General features: G+C 42.3%; 1 protein-coding gene across 2 annotated transcripts; it reads right to left on the bottom strand.

The window, feature by feature from the left end:
- Nucleotides 1–2684: 2684 nt before the first annotated feature.
- On the bottom strand, nt 2685–21055 carry DDX3X (DEAD-box helicase 3 X-linked). Of its 2 annotated transcripts, none has more exons than XM_074814521.1 (17): nt 20882–21055; nt 18608–18665; nt 17515–17565; nt 12206–12329; nt 10908–11048; nt 10725–10824; nt 10016–10151; nt 9514–9599; nt 8784–8882; nt 8548–8708; nt 8201–8345; nt 7953–8097; nt 7438–7619; nt 7232–7349; nt 6642–6798; nt 5562–5686; nt 2685–5207 (listed from the first exon to the last, which is right to left on the bottom strand). In XM_074814521.1, exons 1-17 carry the CDS (start codon nt 20924–20926, stop codon nt 5125–5127), a joined length of 1956 nt encoding a protein of 651 aa, XP_074670622.1. In that variant the 5' UTR covers nt 20927–21055; the 3' UTR covers nt 2685–5124. The 2 variants fall into 2 exon arrangements, with proteins under 2 accessions (XP_074670622.1, XP_074670620.1); XM_074814519.1 differs by having other exon boundaries at nt 5562–5689; nt 20882–21054.
- Between the last annotated feature and the right edge of the window lie 112 nt (nt 21056–21167).

Here is a 21167-nt window from a genome sequence, read left to right on the forward strand (position 1 = left end):
AACAATTCAGTGAAGCAACCAACCAACTAGGAGGCCAGCAGAACCACGCATAGAATCTGTACGGGTATGCTTTCTGACGCAAAGTGGGAAACGAGGTAGCTTCATGCATTATTTTCTGTCATCTCTATAGCCTTGGCAAACTTCTTCCCCTCAAAAATAATCCAGTTACGACTGTCCTGTGAGGTTGGCTTGTGTGCTAGTGCAACAGATCTAGCCAGATTCACTAGAAGAGCTCACAACAAAGTAGGAGAGAAACTACAGACTTCTCCTTTCCTCCTCTCCTAAGAACAAGAGCTAATGCTTAAGATTTGTAAGCCTATGTAGACTGTAATAACTAACTGCAGGTTATTTTCATGAACACATTGATCGATATGAGCAACAGTGAACACTGCACTTAATGAGGATTCACAAACTCAGGCAGCTACAGACACACAGTTTTAATGAGGTATACAGTGCAACTTTTGTTTGCCATGGTGAAAGCCTCAGCACCATCCTGCTTGCACAAGTCATCTTTCCTGTACTCAATCATTGCCTAGATTTCATGCTTGCACCTAACAAAAACAGTAACCAGTAATCCCTCTAGTGACCCCACTGTTGTCTCAACCTTTACGAAAATCCCCAACCTAAATCCCTCCCATGCCTCCTCACCAGTCAAATGGATGCTGTTTCAAGACCACTGCTTATCTGCACAGGTCACAGCAATCTCACTAGCAGAAACGGAAGTAGGTTTTACTACAGCCTTTTTACTGCAACCCTACTACTGGCATACACAGCCAGTTGTTGCGTAAGGACTGACTCCGCATTTTGAAGGCCTGATACAACACCGCTTCAGAAAAACTGATCAGTAATCATTTTCACTATTTAACTTCACAGCACTTTTCTTTTACCTTACAATTTAGGATGTTTTTTCCACCCGTTTCCAAGTCTTTTCCTATTTATCCTGGGAAAAATTATGCTGCCCAGTATGCCAAGAACTACCAAAGTACAAACTCCCACCTGTGGGAACATGCTCTATGCTCCTCTTACCACAGTACCTTAAGCGTCCCAACACTCCTCATACCTGCAATTTCCCCAGTAGCCTAGTTTCAACCTCATACCACCAGAGGTAAATTGCTTGCTCCAGCCTCAGCAAAAGAGAATCTTCCTGGGCATTTGTCACACATTAGTACACTTCCTCTGTTCAGTTTTCACTCACTTTGTACTCAAGAGCTCCCCTTGCTTTACACTATCCCACTACCTTCACAACCCCTGGCCCTGAGAGCACTGCTTCACCCTGAGGTCTGGCTGAGAGCTGCTTCACTGTGCTCCCACGGTTTCAGCTGCCCAACTTCTGCCATGTCTGCACTTTCTGCAACAGCCTTTGCCAGGAACAAACCTCACCATCAGGCATTGAGCGCAAACCTTCGCACACGAAGCTCAACTTCCAGATCCCACAGGCAACCTCCACAGCGCACACCACTTCCCCCAGTGTGTCTCCTAACTGTGGTTCTGTATTTCTGACTTTAGCTGTATGATATACAAGGGGGGGGAAAACTGCCAGGTTAGAGCCTTTGGAAGATACTCAAGTGCATGTTGCACATCCAGGGACATAGCATGACAACACAAAGCCCTGAACAATGAGGTTGATAGTTAGTGCAAGTCTATAAAGCAGGTAAATTTAGTGTGGTCCACAGTCAGTGTGCTCAAAGCAGATCCTCAGCAAGCTATCCTGGTAAGCACAGTGATGACCTTGCCACAGTTCTTCAACACCCCTGGCCATTACTGAATGGTGGTGTGCTGAGTAGGAAGGATTCCATTTACAGATGTGCACTATCAAGATCCAGGGCTCCAAGTCCACATCACACCTTTACTGATCCTCAACCCTTACCATGTGCCTGCAAAATCAGAACTAAAGACTTCCCAGGCATTACTTTCTCCCTTAGTCACCAGGAATTCACCAGTTTCTAGTCATACCAGCACAGAACTTTAAACCCAGGTTCTTTCTAAATCATATTCTTCTAAAAGAAGCAACTTTCGTCCTTCCTTCCACTGTATCCCCTTGGATAATTCCAGTACTTCACCTCTTTCAAGGTCAAGGCCCAAGCTTTTAGAAAATGTAATTTTTCTAACTGCAGTGTGAATATACATTTGCTAAGGGGGGGGAAGGGGGACACTTTTTTTGGAGGAGGAGAGGGGAAGAGGGTATGTACTGCACTGTTCCCACAGAACTGCACATGCTTGTTTTTAATGAGGCTGCCTAGCAACAATCAACAGGTAAGATTTCAAAATTAAAGCTGCCTACTACAAGGCACCTTTGCCAAGTTCAGAGGCACAACTGTCAGATGAAGTCCTTAACATTACATGGCTGAGGAATCCAAGTCTGAGTGTGAGTTCAGCACATTTTAATTGTTACAGCCAAACTTGGTAACCCTAAGGGGAAAAAAAAAAAAGGACAAGGTTGTCTCCTCATCTGTCCCCAACCAGCTTTGTCAGCATCTCTAGAAAACTTGCACAAGTATCTAAGACTGCAGGGCAACAGGCTTTAAGGTTGTTAGAGCTACAGCCCTAAGCATAGCTGCCATTTGTAAGCACACTGATGTGCACCACACTAGATTCACCTGCTTCCAGAGTTGCACGTGAATGAGACTACTTGGGCTACAGATCTTGTAAACCAGAAGAGTGACGCTTCACAAATGAGTAGACTGTGCAGTTCAACTTTTTTATTTTAATAAAATCAAGAATATGCACAGCACATGCAGTGCTAGCATCTAAACTAATACAATAAGCAATTCTAAACCTACAGTGACTTGAAGTTCAATTTTCACATTCAGCAAGTTTAAATCCATTCTTGCATATTGTTTTGAATCCTTGTATCTGAACTGAAAATATTGCTGGCTGATAAAACTTGCTAAAATGCACAAGTCACTGATTATGCCAATACAACAAAGATAACCACATGTTTGAGGATTGCAATGTGCCAGACATTCACTGAAAAAAAAAAACACACAACTAAACAAAACTCACGCAACAAACATCTGAGAATCTGGACACTTCACATCAGTGTTTAGAAGTGTTTCATTAATATCTTAAGACAAGTGTATCAAAACCTTGGCATGTTTAATTTTAAGTTGCCAATTTTTGTTTTACTATCAGAAAGTTATGGCTACACTGCCAATGCCGGGTCTGCTTAATTTGACTTAAGAGTTTAATATGACTTAAACATTAAAAGCTCACACTACCCCGAAATATATAATTTCACGCATACGGTGACATTCAACATTCAAGTGCCAGTGTTTTTGTACTGTCTTTTGGTCAAGTTTCTTTAAACTTTCAAAGAATCACTTTTAGGCTTACAAAAATAAATATTTGTCAAAAATGTTCAATAAATATTACACAAAACTAGCAGCAAAAAGTATCTAGAAATCTGTCGTGTGCAAATAGTTTTCTTCCCAGCTATCATTCCCATGGTCCCAAATAAGTTTTAGAATCTATTTCCTTCTCCTTAAACAAGCTGCGTTCAATCTCCAAGAGACAAAATAAGATTGGAAGTTAAGGACACGCACACAAGACATATATAAAATTCTCTGAATGTGCAATAAAAGAAGTATTTTGTAAAAAGTTATGGGCAAAATGTACAAGGGCCTAAACCTAGACTTGAAATAGCACCATAACAAATGACCTCAATACTGTCAAGTGCACCTACTTAATAAAAGTTTTAGAACAAGGCACAATACACTTGAAAAAATCTATTGCACTTTAGGAGATTTTTGCCATTTTCCTATGCCACTGTAGATTAGTTGTTAACTGCTCTGGCCACAGAGTTAGCACAGAAATTCCAAGTGGCAGAGGCATTTTTCTGGTGGACAATACTTATCTTTGGCCAGATTTAGCATAAACAGACTATAAATACAATGGAAACCTATGCAACTAAAACTGACTAAAACTGCACTTTAATAGCAGAATTGAAACCTTGTGCAGTTTATGTACATTTCCAACCTCTGTGATCTCAGGTTTGTTTGTTACTCTTCTGGAGCCATTTTACAAAGTCTACAGTAAGCCAGTTTAACATCTCCACGCAGCTTGAACAGAGTAATGTGAATCTGCATTAAAATAAAGCCTGCTGCATAATTCTTCCTGTTCATACCCTCTTGACCAAAAAACATCAACACTAGCATGCGTTATTAGACCAAAAATTCAGTCAGGCCCTTGAGGAGGACCCATCACTGCCATGGTCAGCCATTCTACCATTTCAATTTCATATGGCAGGCATTTTTAAAAAGTCTAAATAGATGAATTCTCCTAAAAACTATTTCAAGTTATCAGACCTTTAAACGTTCCCTGTAATGTTCTGCCCACATTTGGCTAGCTCACATTAATGATCTGCCTAAATATTGAAAAAGGAATTGCTGTATTTACTTGCATTAACTTCAAAAACAGTGCTTTTAATGTATGCATGTATCCATACATCATCTCATCATGACTGGAATGGCTTATTAAAGGCTATCAGGTTCTAAGTACCTATCCAGGATAGAGTGAGCAAATCAGAACTTTAACTTAGTACAGTTTTGCCACATTAGAAACTAATTGCATTGATATGCTTCAAGATGTTTTATTTTTCAAATCTGCAGATACCAAAAGCCCTAATGCAGGCTACCGCATAAGTTTTTCTTTGTAATATTATGGATGAATCAGTGATTCCTGTTTAAGTTGTATCACACCTGTGTGCCAAGGTTTGATTTTAGCCCAAGTTCAGTAATTTTTATTTTGTCAAAACAATTGATATCTTGAGCATTACTGAGCCAACAGGACATCAAAATAAAAGTTGTCTAAAGTTAAAGGCACAGTACATTAACAAACAAATGATCCTCAGTCACAAAATTATAAATGCAGTTTCTGGGTGGGGATGGGTGGGAGGGGAGTTAATCCTGACTACAGCAATAGAGTCTTCAAAACCACCTTCAAGATAGGGCTACTTGTTCCTTTGTTTCCATCTTGTGACCTTGAGCTCCCTTAAAAAAAATTTCAGTGGAGAATCACAGCTGGTAATGTACTGCGAGTTCTTGAAGCTACACAAGGTATAGTCTGGCTAAGTTACATGTGGTTTCCATATTAGCTTGTTTGGTAGGATATCTGCGGCAAGCAGATTCAGTTGCCCCACCAGTCAACCCCCTGGGAGTTATAGTTTCCTCCATATCCATCACTGTTGTAGAAGCCTCCATAACCACCACCTATGAAAGGCAAGAGAAAGTGATGCTTAATTAACCCGCTAAAGACTTGCGCCTTCACAACAAGAAAACAGCCCAGGGTGCAGACAAGGTATGTCTACTGTCTATTAAAGGAAACCCACCCAGAAGTGCTATCAAGCACACACATTAAATGAAAATGCTGGAAAAATAGGTAGCATTGAGCTGATCAAAGACAGGTAACTTGCACAAGCCTAGATCCAAGAAGGATGCTGAGACTCTACATAACAAACACCAGCTGACCTCGTATTTAAAACACTACCTCCAGCAGTTCTACTACAGCAAGCATTTTAGATCTGGGCATGTATTTGCCAGCACTGCCTGCCCAGTTTTTCTTACCTCCAAATCCTCTGCTGCCACTTCCTCCACTGCGGCTGCTGGTTGAACGACTGCTACTAAAGCTACTGCTGCCAGAACCACTACTTGTTCGATAGTCTCTGGCACCAAATCCTCCACTGAACCTACTGCTGTATAAAGGAAGAAAACAAACACTTGAGTAAAGTCAGGGGTATTTTAAGCACTGCAGACATTGAGATTCAAGTTCTAAAATTTCTTCAATTCTGGTTACCAACTACAGCCAGCCAACAACCAGTACAATTGTTGAGTTCAGCAGGCGTTATAAGCATCTCTATGGTATCTGGAAAGGGCATTCAAGATGGCAAACGAAAATTTACTATTTAAGTAGTGTCATGTTGAACTTGTTATGTTACACTAAGAATTACTTTCTTGGGTCCTGGTAAGGCATTATTCAGTGCAACCTCTGCTCCACAGAACTTCCAAACCTATCTTAGTGTTTAAGTGATGCACTTATGACCACTTTTCATATTGTAGAAAAGGACAACCATTTAACAAGCATACTTCTGAAGTAAACAAAAAACCAACCACCAATTAGAATTCGTGTGGTCATATCACATTAACTACATTAAGATGAAGGGTTGTTTCTCCTCCCCCTCCATTAAGCTATTAGACATGGCTTTGTACTACCATCTTAAAGCATTTTAGGTTTCCATAGCAAAGCTATTTACAAATGGCCTCGTACCTTTCGTGGTTTATGTCAGGAGGTATGCATTACCTTCTCCCTAAACATCAGATAGCTGCTCAAGGTACATCTGACACACGCATATATACATTTCTCTTAAGTGTTTTGTAACTGTTTTCAGAGTTCTAAAGCCATCTTTGCTAGATGTCACTGTACCTCAGCTCTATCTAGTTATCTGCTTAAGAGGACAAAAGTCTTAGACATTAATTGCCTTATAAGATAGAACAAAACCAGACATCAAGCTGTCACTTTCTGATGCACCTAAGTTTATACTGCACTAGTTTGTTGACCTCTAACTGTATTTTTAGACTGAGAACAAGTCACAGAAGTGCCTCTCACAATGGACAAAGCATGCCTTTAGCCACAGTTGTGACCATTACCTTTTAGATCGCCCACGGCTACCACCTCCTTTGTGATGCTGTTCATAAGCCATGTTCTCCAGCCAAGATGGTACTTCTTGCTTAGCCTCAACAAGAAGATCAAGCAAGTCCTTGGTGATGTTTATGTTCCTCTCATTGAAGAATGAGGTGGCAAGACCTACAATAAATGTTCAGTTTTAGCCCCACGCAAAGCAAGTACACTACAGCACTTAAACCCATTCCACACTCCACTTGCAGCTGTGACAGACTCCTTACAGACAAGCTGGAGAACACCAGAATTACCCAAAGAGAATGCCATTTAATTTAAGACCATTATTCTACCACAGCTAGTCAGAAAAACCCAGGTTATTTAGTGACAGATGTAAGAGACACCAAGCTTACATGTGGTATCAGAGCTTTTTTTAAACAGCAAAAGAAGTGCTAAAGGAACTGGTTACTTTCCACACTGGCTAGACAGCAATAAAGGTTACAGAAGGCAGCACATGGGTTTGTTTCAAGTAGCTAGTTGCTATTTACTACTTAGTCAATACTACTACACCCATCAACTTGGGTATGAAGTACTGTCTACAGAAATTCTAGGTCATACTTACCGAGGTTTCCTACTCGGCCTGTACGACCAATACGATGTACATACTCTTCAATGTCACTTGGTAAGTCAAAGTTTATGACATGCTTTACATTTGAGATATCCAGCCCTCTTGCTGCTACCTAGTGGTTAAAGGATTAAATCAAATCTTAGTTAAAATTCCACAGGCCAAGTAATATGCTTACTGGCTCAAACACAGATTTCACTTACTGCTGTGGCAACAAGAATTGGGCTCTTGCCCGAACGGAACTGGTGCAGCGCTTCCTCTCTGTCTCTTTGAGAGCGATCTCCATGTATACTTGTACAGGCATATCCCTCATGGTACAAGAAGTCCTCAAGAGCGTCTGCACCCTTTTTAGTTTCCACAAACACCAGAGTCAAGGAATCCTTGCCTAACAATAATTAAAAGCATAGGTTAGCAGAAGAAAAGCTGCACAGACAAATACTTGGCTCCACCACCTGGTAAAAGGCAGTTTAAGTTCTCTGCTCTTGCTTATTCTGTTTATTCAATGCCTGAAGACAGTGGAGACTTCCCTCCCAATTTTGTATTACAAGAAGAGCTTACCTCAACCTCAAAACTGACATTTAGCCAGTGCAATACATCCACTGCATGTTAAGAAAATACTCTTTCATTCATCTACTCAATAAAAACTCTTATTACTTGAGTCATTAGATTCACCTCATCTGAATTTTGCCTTATTTGCTCATCTGAAACAGGTCTTTACCTGTGGCATTTAGCAGATCAAGCAGAAATGATCGTTTGTCTGACTCTTCCACCCATACTACTTTCTGTGTAATATTCTCAGACGTAGAACCCACTCTGCCAACAGCCAGAAAGATATATTCATCAAGGAAGTCACGAGCAAGCATCTAAGAGGGAAGAAAAAACAAAATCAGTGTGTTTTCCCCCTCCTCCAGAGATGAAGTTTGGCCCTATGAGCCATTAAAATACTTGAACTTTTTTCTAAAGTACCTGGATTTCCTTGGGGAAAGTAGCACTGAACATCATGGTATGACGAACTCCCTTTGGTGGCATAGTATCTTGTTCGACAATTCGACGAATTTGAGGTTCAAACCCCATATCAAGCATTCTGTCAGCTTCATCAAGCACTAGGTACCTAAATAGTAACAAAAAAGATTATTCTTCAGAGCTTTTTTCTTTAAACTGTAACCCAGCACAGACACTGGACCACAAGAGTTCTCAGCTAGATGTTTACACAGTCCAAAAGCTAGAACTTGAAGTTTCATTAACTCTAGATTTAAAAGGTACAATTTCTAATTGTGAAGTCATTCACATACAGACAAGAACACTTTACTTACTTGCAGAAATCCAGTCCAATCTTTCCCCTCTCCATCATATCAACCAGTCGTCCTGGAGTTGCTACAAGCAAGTGACATCCACGTTCCAAGTCACGTATCTGCTGACCGATGTCTGCACCACCGTATACAACACAGGGACGAACTCTGGAACGGTATGCGAACTATAAAACAAAGTAAATTAGCTCTAAGAAAAACTATACTTAAGGTATTTTATAATGGTTAACTCCTGGATATACCTTTCTGGCTTCCTCATAGATCTGCACGGCCAATTCTCTAGTGGGAGCCAAGACCAGTGAGATTGGATATTGCTTACGGCGCCCGTATCTTCCATTTTCCTGAAAAAAAAAATATAATTGGAATGAGTTCCCCAAATATGAGGGGAATTAAAACAGCTACTACAGGCAATATTGATGACGGGTCAACCAAGTTTGTTTTAACAAGAAAAGGAATGGCTGCACACCAACTTGTCTTAAGCACTGCATCTGAAGACTGCCCTATTGTAGTACCCAGGATTCAGCTGATGATTAACGTTTACAGCAACACAGCTGCACAGCTTGGTCTCTACAACCTGCACTGTGATCCATAACTCAAGCAGCAGAGAAATAATAGCCATAAAACCTGTTACATCCTATCCAGAAGTTACTACAACATAGACATGTGACCAAGTAGCTTCTTTGTAGCTAGGGAAGCATTTTTAAAGCTTATGCAACAATAAAAACACTCGAACACTCTTTTCTCTAGACAGTTACACATATCAACTCTTTAGATAGGAAAAAAGTGTTCCACAGCCTGTATTTTTCAAGGGAAATAGCTGAAGTCTTCTAGAAGTTGAGAAGCTTGCCTATCATACCCAAAATAACGATGACATTTAAGCCCAGGCATTGTGTTCAATAGCAGCCATCAGCATACGGGGCAAAAATACTTATTGGTCACTGCTTTTCCAGGACTGGGTATTTAAATACTTGCCTTCATAGCTCTCAAGGCATCACCAGGGCCATCTGCATAGATCTGGCTCAATATTGGTAGGAGAAATGCAGCTGTTTTCCCAGACCCTATTAGGACACAATTCAGTATTATTAATAGTTTCAAAACTACTGCACTGTCAGCTACAGCAGTAATCCTGTATCACTAGCATATTCCCAGTAACATCTGCACTAGTACACAGACACTACCTATGCCACTGGAGTACACTCCTTAGGCAGCAGAGGTTATCTATGAAAGACTTGCCACTCAGCACCGCAAAACCCTGAAGTGAATGTGATTTAAGCCACAAACATTTCTCTCGTTAAATCCAGTCAAGCCACATCTAAAGCAGCTGCATGACTCTAAAGCTAATTAATTTCCAACACTGCCAAGTATTTCAGTATATTCTGAACAGACAGTGGTACTCCTCAAGCTGCACCTGTAACGTAGCACAAGACCCTACTCCTATCGAAAGGGACTAAGCAGTAACAAGTTACTAACTTACCTGTCTGAGCACAGGCCATCAAGTCTCTCTTTTCTTTAATAATAGGTATTGCATGTTTCTGAACTGGAGTAGGACGGGTGTAGCGTGTAAGCTCAATGTTTCCCATAATAATTTCTCCCATGTCAACATCGCTGAACTGCAATATATTTAAAAGAAGTAAGATGGGGATCCTTCCCTTCAGGCACCATGGAACACATCATTTGGTCTAAGAATTCATTTGTAAAGTAGTTTTTGTTTCATTTCTTCCAATAGAACTTGCCTATTAAATTTATAGATACTCAGGAGCTAGTTCCCAAGAGTCTGGTATCTACTTAGTCCAGTCACAAGTGATTCCTAAAAAGCCAGCCAAGCCTGCAGTGCAGATTACACTAGCATATTACACTTAGAGCAACTGCTTAAGCATGGGCATTATGTTGTGCTAACAAGCCCACAACTCCAACCACTTCCACTTCTTTACATGTTTACTGTTTAAAAAACAAGTCAGTTACAAGTGAGCTACAAGTGTTAACTGAACAAGCTTAGCTTACACAGCTTTTCCCATGTCTTAGTTCACCATATGCAACCCTCATCTGCAGAAAAGCTTAGCTGTAGGAAGGCAAGACAGTGCTTTCTTTCCTCCCTGAACTTAGATAGCATGACATCAAGTTTCATGTGCAAAACAGTCACTATTAGATGTATGAGCAAACCAGATTTAAAAAGAAATACTTACACTTTCAATATGTGGAGGACAGTTGCTGCCTGTTGCTTCAACAGGAATGTCATCGTATTTCTCAAAGTTAATGCCAGTATTGCTTCCTGAAAAGAGCTCTCTAAAAACAGAAGAGAAAGTGTTTTATTTGCTAGACCTATCAACTGACCCCATCGTGAGAATTTGCACTGTTCCATTACTTACTGTTCCAGGCGTTCACTTGGGGGAAGAGGCTTTGACCAGTCATCTTCATCTGATTTGTCAGACCAGCGGCTATTCCCACCACGGTCAAATCTGCCAAAGCCACTCCTATCATAGTCGCCACCTCTCCCACGCTCTTCATATCTAAATACAGCAAGAGTATCAGGCCACTATTCCTGGGCAACAGGATTTTTGGACATGCAAAATTAAAGCTGCAGTAATCTAGTAGTATATGCTGTGTATTACATCTACAACTGTAGAACAATTCAAAGTCATCAGATTATCTGTACTTGCTTCTTGACCTACAAACTGAAATGAGTTTAGTCCCAGCCATCAGACTAGGTCATGTTATTCTGTCACACAGGGGAGTTTGCATAATTTCACAGCTCAGCTGAGTTCAACACACTGAACCTTGTTAGAAAAATTTTTATTTGGTTAAGTGTAACAAGTGTAAAGAATCAGTCATATGCCAGTAGAGCGGCAATTCAAGTTGCTCAGTCTTTGTAGGGAGCTCCACTTAAATCTTGGGCGACATTGTTCAGTACCATGCCTCATTTTACATACGTCTCCCACATCCAGACAAAACCCTCAAGTGCTGTAATTTATTCCTTTATTCCCCCACCACACACGTGATCAAACTGAATACCTCAATTACATCTCACATTAGTATTTTATAAAGAGGGAGCTCACCTGTATACTGACTTGGAAAGAAGGTGGAAGAAGTCCTTACCTCAACTGCTTAGTTTTTGGCTTGGTAAATCATGTTTGAGAAAGTCTGGATACAGGACTAGTGTCAGCTTTACTAGTCGATAAAGGTCACTCTCACCACACTTGTGCATACAACGCATGATGTGTGTAAGACTGATCAAGTAAGGTAGAGAACCTGCAAGAGTCTCACCCAGTTTTATTAACTACACTTTTTAAACAAGGAAAAAGAAATTAAATTAAAAAATAAAAATCCATTTTCGTGTATTTTATGTGCTCCCAACAGCTCTTCATGATTCTTCTGGAAGTAGCCACCCATCTAGCTTTTTTTGTGAAATTGTTAAGTCAGCAAGTCATTACAGCTGCAGTGAGTGGCTGGTGATGGACTACACAGCACATTTTTCAACACATGCAAGTTTCCCATCCTTGAACTCATGTAGCTTTAAAATCAAGGTTGTCTTGCTCTCTCCTCCCCTCCCAGGTTCCTCCTACCTTATCCTGTTATTCAAACCTAGAAGTCTATCATCAAGATCACAGGTACACTACTAGAACCAAGACAGACTTTGTATGCACCACCCAGACAAATAAGTACTTGCCTTCCTCCTCTTGATCCATTGCCACGGTCAAAGAAGCTTGATTTTGCTCCACGGTCAGACCGTGCACCAAAGCTGCTGTACGCATCCTTGTCTCTGCTAGAACTCCAGCCACCACTATCAAAACCTAGTAGAGAAAGGTATTTTAGCCATACAGTACATGGTCTAGGCTTTTACAAGAAAAAAAACTAAGTTCTGCCCAGTAACTCTTCACTGGAAGGTCTACAGGATTTAAATGCGGGCAGTCCTTCAAGAATGGGAGATGTACAACGTTAAGGCTTATTCAAATACGGACTAAGCATTTCTCATTGCCTAATAGAACTTGCTGAAATCCCTCCACTCATGTACAAGCATCTTAATTTTTTTGTAACACTGCAATTGCCTTAGTGCTATTTAAGTTACCTACTCTGGAAAGACAGGTGTCAAAAGAAGCATTAAGACACCAAGTCCTCCCAAGCCTGATCTACATTATCTCTACGACTCCAACACAAATCCTTGACAATGCATTTTATTTTTGTGACATTAACACGGCCTCTTGCTGGAGATCAATAAATTATATTACCCCTTGCATTAGAAATCCATATGGAAGTTAGAATGTTTTGACATACTGCAAGTACATAGAGCAATTTGATCTACACAGACGAAGACAAGTTAACAGCACCATACAAAAATAAGGAATATGGAGTTCTTCACAATGAATTACCAGAATGAATTTTTCCACAGCACTTTTACACATACAGTAAGGTATGTGTAAAGCTTACTTAGGAGGTATGTTAGAAGGACCAAGTAGAATAGCAAGCACATCAGCTTGCCAACACCATGAAGCAAAAAGTCTTGGTTTTGTTCTTGGCAGAAAAGTAGAGCATTAAACAGTGCTCTGGTACCACACTGCTTTGGTACTAGACTAAACTCACAAATTCTGATTCAGAGTTGCAACCTTCACAAGTTTGAAAACATGACCCCAACCAGAGTCTCAGCTATGGGATTCTGGCAGAGAATGAGTGAAATAATTAAACAGATAAACAAATAACTTCACTCCTATTAGTGAGCATGCTTTTGCCAGCTCCACAGCACAAAATCAGTCAAGACTTAGGCAGCAGACAATAAAGCAACCATGAAACAAAATTACTCCAAAGAAAGGGATTGTTCTAGATCCTATCTCTCTGAAAAAGCTTTGCTATAACAATTACCTTATTACATGTTCTCTGGAGAGTGTCATTATCCTTCCCCCATGCTTTTTTAAAGTAAGCAATTCTACTCCCCAGAATCCAAACATGCGCTAGTCACAAGGGAACTCTGAAAGCGTGATAACTGTAACTCATTTGGTCTGGCTAACTGAAGCAGACAGCAAAAATAATCCATGCATGAAGTTTATTAGCACACAAGATCATGGAATGCTTCAAGACCTCTGAAGCACTTTAAGTAACTCTAGTCCTTAAGGATAAATGCACTTCACACAAACTGCTGACAGAAGATCACAAATACCCTAATCACTTCATTAATGCATGAGAAATTTGTAGCTTGTTTAGAAGGCATCTAAATCCAGATTTTAGGAGTAACTTTCAAATCACACTAAAAATATTGGGGTATGTCATTCTGCTGAGAGATCCAACAGCAGTGGTACTGTCAGAACAATCCTCAGGAAGATATAGATGTAGTTTCTCATTAGTGAAAAAAAAAATGGGCTGACTCTGTACTATGTTAATATCTTCTACCAAATTTGAGAAGTTCCAGAAAGGGGTCAAAATTTTGTACTCCAAAGAGCATACAAAGTAAGCTTACTTATCTCGCTTCTTACTGCACTAGTTTCTGAAGCTGGTACCTTGCTGTACTTTTAAGTTAGTGCAGCAACTTCTAGACAAACTCTAGACCAAGTTAATACATATATACACACACACCTTGCTTAATAGCCCTAATTGTTAATTCCATTTTCCATTTGGTATTCCTGGTTTGATTTTATTTCTGGATTAGCACAGAACAACAGAGATCCAGGCCATACAAGTCAATTCTAAGTAACCAGACAGCAGAAGATATCACCATGATTTAGAACACCACATGGCAAATTAAAATCAAAAGCAAATGCACCGAGACAATCCAGAACAGACCATACATTGACTTCTCTAAAGTGAAGAGAATGATCATGAGAGCATGCAAGATTTATCAGAAAATTCCTTAATATCAAGGTGGTGTTTTTCAGGTTTAAGTAAAAACCTGTATAGATCCCATCCAGCACATGTTTCTCTCAAACAGGCTAAGACTGGAGTTCAGTTAAGTGAACAGAGTAATGAGAAATTTTGTAGTTCTTGCACCTATGAGGAATGGTAGAATTGTCAATGCTTCTCCTCAATCAGCATTTTAATTCGCATTTTCTGATGCTTTAACACCAAACATTGCCAGCTTACTTGAAAAGCGGCCACACACAGCAATCAGCCTGTTAAAGATGGGAAAAATTCATAGAATCCTTCAGGTTGGAAAATACCTTTAAGGTAAGTTCAACATCTTCTCCTTGATCTACTATAGAGCACATTATACTTTAAATATCCAAGAGGAGTTTCCAAGAATTTTAACAAGAAAATTACATGACAACAAGCTTTAGTGTCACCACATTAAGCTCATGGAATTAAGACACTTTAGACCAGGCCATCCTGCATACTGAACTCCATACAATGGAGCTTCAACAGCTGAAAAACAGAACTGCCATGAAGTAACCTAAGGATGTATTTTTATGTATGCTCCAATTCCCTGCAGTTCATGTACAAAGCTAACAGATTAGTATTACAGTAGGGACAAATCTGCAGGTGTATGGGAAGAGTAAGCTGAAGAAAGCATTACAGGAGTTTTAAACAGAAATACTCTAGATCCCTTAGCGTCCTTCCCCTGTCAAACCTACTAAATCATGAAGATGCTCAGGTCTTCATGAACACAAAGAACAGCTCTTTTTGAAGTATTAAGTCCACTGCCTTAAGCAATTTCTTACTTAGCGCAAATAAGCCCATTGTGCAACTTTAATAGCATCTATGAATTACTATACTGTCATCAACTACAGAGGAAAGTGAGAACCCCAAGCTAGGAACTGTACACTATTTGTTTCTAGAGAATGTCTAGGGCAACACACAGGAGGAACAAGTTATTTTACAAGTTTTTGAATGCAGTAATGGTCAACACTTTCAGAGAAGTCCGTAAGGTCATGCCATGTGAGCAAGACAATTCTACTGGATTACTGAAATTCTACCAAGTAGTTTAACTGATTTTTACATCAATGAAAATTTTATCAGCTTACTACACTTTCAAGGCTGCACCAACAATTTTGTTACATTGTCAAAGATCACTATTATCCAAGGTCTCTTCTGCCTGTTGCTTGTTAATGTCTACACCTCAAGAAATCTGTTGCTAAAGATTCAAAGGAACAGAACAGCTTCAACACAAATAAAGCAGCAATTGCTAATTCAGTTGTAAATAACAGAAGCAAACATTACACAGTTGTACTTTCATGAAAGTAACAGTCTTCAAATCACCCTATAAAATAGCTCAGCTCTACATCCCTGTACTGATGATACCTACTTTGCTTCTCAGTAGGGGGCCTGAACTGGAATCATAGCTTTTCCATTTAGCCATCACAAACCTTGTCACAGGGAGCCATGAGGAGTTGCGATACAGTACTCACAGGTTTAAAGGCAGTTTGGAAATGTTAGATTTTACCAAGGAAAGTTGGCAGCTTATGTTCTATTAATTAAACAAGTCATGTGTCAAACTTAAGTTTCATGTTTTTGCAAAGTGAAGCTTGAAGCCCCCAGAAAAGCTACACATGATCACATGTACATTGCAATGTTTAAATTCTGATCTTGCACAGAAGAGAGTATATGAACACAAGGTTAAGACTAGAGTATCCCTCCCCATCTGGTAACTCCAAAAATTAAACTGAAGTTTGGTAGAAATTACTATACAGGGAAAGGAAATCTATGAACAGCAGATCTCCACAAGCCAACTTTAAGTTCTGTCCTGCTGTTGAGAAACCTGCACATTCCTCAGGTTCAGCTAGTCCATTTCTTGAAAGGCTGCTCACATTTGATGTTGAAGTTCCCAATCACATAAAGAGCGCTGAGTTGCCAATGAGTCCCTCTACTTTCCCTAAAACATTCGGCTCTGGTAACAGGCCGTTCAGCATTTGCTGCTTTAGGCCATGCTTCTTTTAGGTGGTAAAAAAACACCAGCTTGGATACACGCAAAGGCAAGACAAAACCAGACTGATCTGTTTCTTGAAATGTCATAAGCCTGGAATGAAGCATTTTTCATCTAGTCAAATTTAAAACCATGTAACTCCAAAAGTACTATGAGCTATTTCAATATTCTCCTCCCACACACTCCTAATGGAAGGAGCCCTTCTGCAGTACTGAAAAAAGAATCTGTGAAAGTCCACTGCTTTAGAAACAGATGAGATCCAAGTCCTTCCATACTATGAAGCTTCCATTACTGAAGTTGTAGCCTAGCAGGAAGTATTTTAGCTCTTCCATTCCAGTATTTCAATAGGTATTACAGGAAGTGTTTCTCTATCTACACAAGTCATTAGACATGATAAGACATGCTGCAGCATTTGAAATCTTTGTATCTTCAGCTAAAGGTCATAGTTTACTTCATCGAAGCTCTCCAAAAAATTTTTCTTTTGTTTAGAAAAACTCAAATGCAACATATAAAGGCCATTTCTCAGCACAAACCCCCATGGTAAACATATGACCAACATCGGTCACGTACTTCATGTTTCATTCACCAGCATCCTGTATTTCCTTCTGCAAGTACTCTTGGGGACTTCCATAAAAACTGCAAGAAGCTAAACAAGGACAACATCTGTTTTGTTTCTCATGCTCCCCAGTTAAGAGCAAGTTGTGTAAAACATCCATTTAAAAGGAAACAGTGCTAGTTGTTCATATTAAACAACTGGTGACTACAAGCTCCACATCACTGTCACTAGCAGAAAAACTCCCAAAATCCATTAAAATTGATACTCAAGATGACAGAGGTACTGAAGATGAGAGACCCCATCTTGCATCAGTCACAATTAATTGCCTAACGAGATATGGAAGACATTTTGCCAGTCAGATACTGAACTTCAGCTTAAGAGTGTAACTTGGTGAAGAAACCAAGAACTGCACACTAAAAGCAGACAATTAAGTTGCAGTGTTTTGCACAGAATAGTCAAGCAGCCTGCATAATCACCTCTAAGAGTACTGTCAAAGTCTTTAACAGTCTGTTCCCAGAGATTGAGAAGGAGGCTAAAAACCAGTAACAACTGTTGCCACTGAATTTCTGATACATACCCTGTTTTGAAGCTTCCCTGTTCCGCAAGTGAGGAGGAATGTATCGGCCTTCTAAAGGACAAAAGAGAGATAGTGTTACAAGACTGCAGTATTAGCAAATTTTGAGATACTCTAACAACAGCTTTTGCTTAGAAGAAAGTTCTGTCTCACAAACTTTAAGGCCTCTTACGGCATCTTTAAACGATAGCCCTTTAATACAGTGCTTAATCTCCTTCTCTGAGTACCAAGGCAGTTGAGATATTCATTTAGGTAGCCGCTTGGTTTTGGTTTTTTATGCACAGATGGCTTACTATTTCTTTGACCAAGTCAGTCATACCTGCCCTTTACGGATGTTGCAGTGTCTATGACGAAAGCCTGTCTTCCAAGAACTCATTAAAGCTTAACCTGATACCAGATATTTGAGCTGCTTAAGATTTTTCACTGTGTCACTCAAGTACTAGCACTCACAGTACTATCAGTATTTTTCCTTCCCCTTAAATTCAACTATCCCCATCAGTTCAGCTCAGATCAAACCAGAAGCCACACGTAATTGCCTCTGAATAGCATTCTTCATTTACAATCCAGAAGCATCTCTGTCTGCTAAGCAACATGAATCAGAATGTACCAGGCACAAGCTGAATGTGAATTCCTGGAAGATTCCCCCCTCTTCTTAACATACTTAAGCCTTGCATGGCAGAGAATGCAGTTTCTACTCAGTGAATTAGGAGTAATGCAGTTAACCAGTAGAAGTCTTACCTTCAGACATTCCAACTCTAGCTGGATGTTTTGAGAAGACAGACCACCACACTACTAAAACAATTCAGGCCACTGATTGTAAGACTAGAGGCAACAAAATATCTGGACAAGATCTGAACACTCAGTTCTCTCAAGTTAGTTAAGTATTTAAGAAATTTACACATGCTGTACCACTCCTAAATTAAGTGCTCCTATCTAAACTGTAAAGTTTAGCATTTTCAAAGCAGGCATAACTAGTCACCACCTCAATTTCTCTACTAGCCTGTAAATCTTGGCTTCAAAAACTATTTTTCAGAGCTACAAAACCCTTATTTCTAGAACTGTGTGTCTGTAAGCTTGAAAACTTGCATGTACTTACTGCTTGAAGAGCTTCCTTCACTCTGAGAGTCTGAGGAATTCAAGTCTAGACCAGAAAACTAGAAGAAATAAAACATGTATCAACATGTTATATCATTAATTTATTCCAACATACAAAAATTTTGCTTATCAAGAGCAAGCAGTTTTCCAACAAGTTATTACTGCAAAGAAATTTGTTTACAGTATCAGTTACATCTCCTATAAAGGAGAAAAACCAAAACAATAGTTAGCACTCAAAAGGTTCTACCATCTTCAATGTCCTCACATCCACCACATAGGCAACAAGGCAGGTATCTTACACCCACCAGATTTTTTTTAGGCCTAAAACTACAGTCCAAATACTATCAGTTCACTTGTGCACTTCACTTGCAGAGACTCAGCTATTTCTTCACACTACTAAAACATTATAGTCTTAGTCATGTTTGAGGCAGCTGCTCTTCACAAAACATCAGGTAACTTCTTCCTACAATTACTTCAGCAAATATTTTTTATTTGCTTTTGTAAAACTTCATTTGCAGCATTCAGTCTCACAGTAAAGTCTAGCAAAAGGTATTTCAGTTCAGACACTACTGCATGCTGCCATTTAACACATTCAGATTCCTGAAAAAGTCTCACACGGCAGGCCTGGTATCATCCTCCATAAAGCTACTACTTAAAATCTTATCTCTTTAGTTGATACAAGCAACAACATGAGGCTAAAGAATGAATCTTATTTGAAGAGTAAACAAAAACAAAGACCCTCTACTAGTTAAAAGTGGATCTCCAGGGGCAGTCAACAGAAGTGATGCATAAATCTTCTCGCACTGGACCCCCACTGTCTACACCGAGGGGGCAACACTTGCCAAAATCTGATCTCGGAGATGGCGCAGCGACGAAGGCCGGCGCGGCCGCCATCTCAGTGCGGCGGTGCAGCCGGCACTGCGGGTTGGGATTTTCGGCGCAGCAGGGAGCAGCCGCAGCCGCCCAGCTAATCCGGCAGCCGGCACCCGTCACGTGCTACCTCGGGGGGGGATGGGGGGTGCTGGGGGGGGGAAGAGAAGCAGGGCGGGGGGGGGCGGGGGGGAGAAGGACCGGCTCCCTGACCTACTTCGCCGAAGACTCCAGAGCAGCGGCCGCCCGAAGCCTACATACCGCCGAGGACTAGCGTTGCCCTGCCACGCCAGCTGCCCGCCCTGGGTCTCGCTACAACACGGGGGCCTCTTCCCGCCCGCGCCCCCCTCCTTCTCCAGGGATTAGATAACCATCTATCCCCTCCACATTGGGCAGGGGCCTGCGCCTGGCTCCGCCCAGCACAGGCGCGGGTGGGGGGGCAGGGGGTGGGAAGTGGAAGACGTAGGGAGCAGGAGCAAAGGGATTTAAAAAAAAGGAAAAAGAGAACAACAACACCGCAGGCCCGGGAGCCGCCCGGACACATGTCGGCTGAGGCGCTCCTCGTCCAGGCCCAACTGCGTCACCGGGGCCCACCGGCACCGGAGGAAAGAGCGGGAACGGCTGCTGCCGGGCTCTGCTGACGCAGCTCGAACAAAGGCACCGCCAGCGCCTCCTCCCCCAGCCCCTTCCCCGGGGAAGGGGGCGCCAGCACAAAGCGCCATCCTCCCCGCCCCCCCGCCTCGCCCCGTCAAGAGGCACAATGGCCGCCATTTATCGTGTCTTTCTCCCTGCCCCCCCCCCCCCCGGCTCCCTCCTCCTCCTCCCCCACCCCCCCGCGCGCGGGGCCGTTCCCCACCGCCGCCGCCAGGGGTCCCGGCCGCCAGCGGTACCATGGTCGCTCGCCGCCACACAAAAGCCGGGCCTGGAGCGTGGCGAAGAGGCCGCGGGGGCAGGCGCAGATCCCGGCCCGGCCGGCAGCGGCGGGCCCGTCCTTCCCGCGCCGCTCCCCGCCCCAACCCGCTCCACGCCGCGGCGATGGCGCGTCCTCGCGGGAGAAGACCCGGCTCCGAGCCGCCGCACGACGGAAACTGCGCAACAACCGACTACGCCACAAACGGGCCGCGCTGACGGGAGCGGGGGGCGCGGGGGAAGGGTGGGGCTGCCGGCGGAAAAAAACGCGGGTGGGGGAGAAGGGGGAAAATCACAACGCCACCGCTGGCGACCGAGGACCAAAGCAAGTCCCACGCTTCGAATCTCGACCGTCCCTCCCGCCATCCCTGCCCCACGCACTCGGAGCCTAGTCCGCGCCTCTCCTCCTGCCCCGGCCGCCGCCCTCCGGTTAACGGAGTGGCCTGCCCCCGCCGCCGCCCCCCCCCCCCCCCGCATTCCGGGGCCTGTCCCTCACCTGCTGGTCTAGACTGAGGGCATTTTCCACCGCCACATGACTCATAACGAGGGATCGTCTCGGGGTGTCCCGCTCCGCCTCGAGAAATTCAGATTCGCCGGGCTGGGACCTCGCGCTGTTGCCGCTCGTTCACCACGAATCGCTTTCCTCACTGAGCCCCCCCTGCCTCGGCCCCGGCCTTTATATAGTCCCCACCCCCCGCCTGCCCGGCGGCGCGCGCTGACTTCAGCACGCACGGTACCGCCCCTCCCTGGGCGCTCCCTTCCCTCCCCCACCCGACGCTATC

Source organism: Strix aluco, chromosome 2 (genome assembly GCF_031877795.1).
Source record: "Strix aluco isolate bStrAlu1 chromosome 2, bStrAlu1.hap1, whole genome shotgun sequence".
Classification (NCBI taxonomy): domain Eukaryota; kingdom Metazoa; phylum Chordata; class Aves; order Strigiformes; family Strigidae; genus Strix; species Strix aluco.

Coding starts and splice junctions, on each gene's coding strand:
- DDX3X (XM_074814519.1), bottom strand. CDS start 20,926: ATGAGTCATGTGGCGGTGGAAAATGCCCTCAGTCTAGACCAGCAG. Junction 8,709..8,783: donor TCTATGAGGAAGCCAGAAAG/GTATATCCAGGA, acceptor TTTGTTTTATAG/TTCGCATACCGTTCCAGAGT. Junction 5,208..5,561: donor TGGCAGCAGAGGATTTGGAG/GTAAGAAAAACT, acceptor TGCCTTTCATAG/GTGGTGGTTATGGAGGCTTC.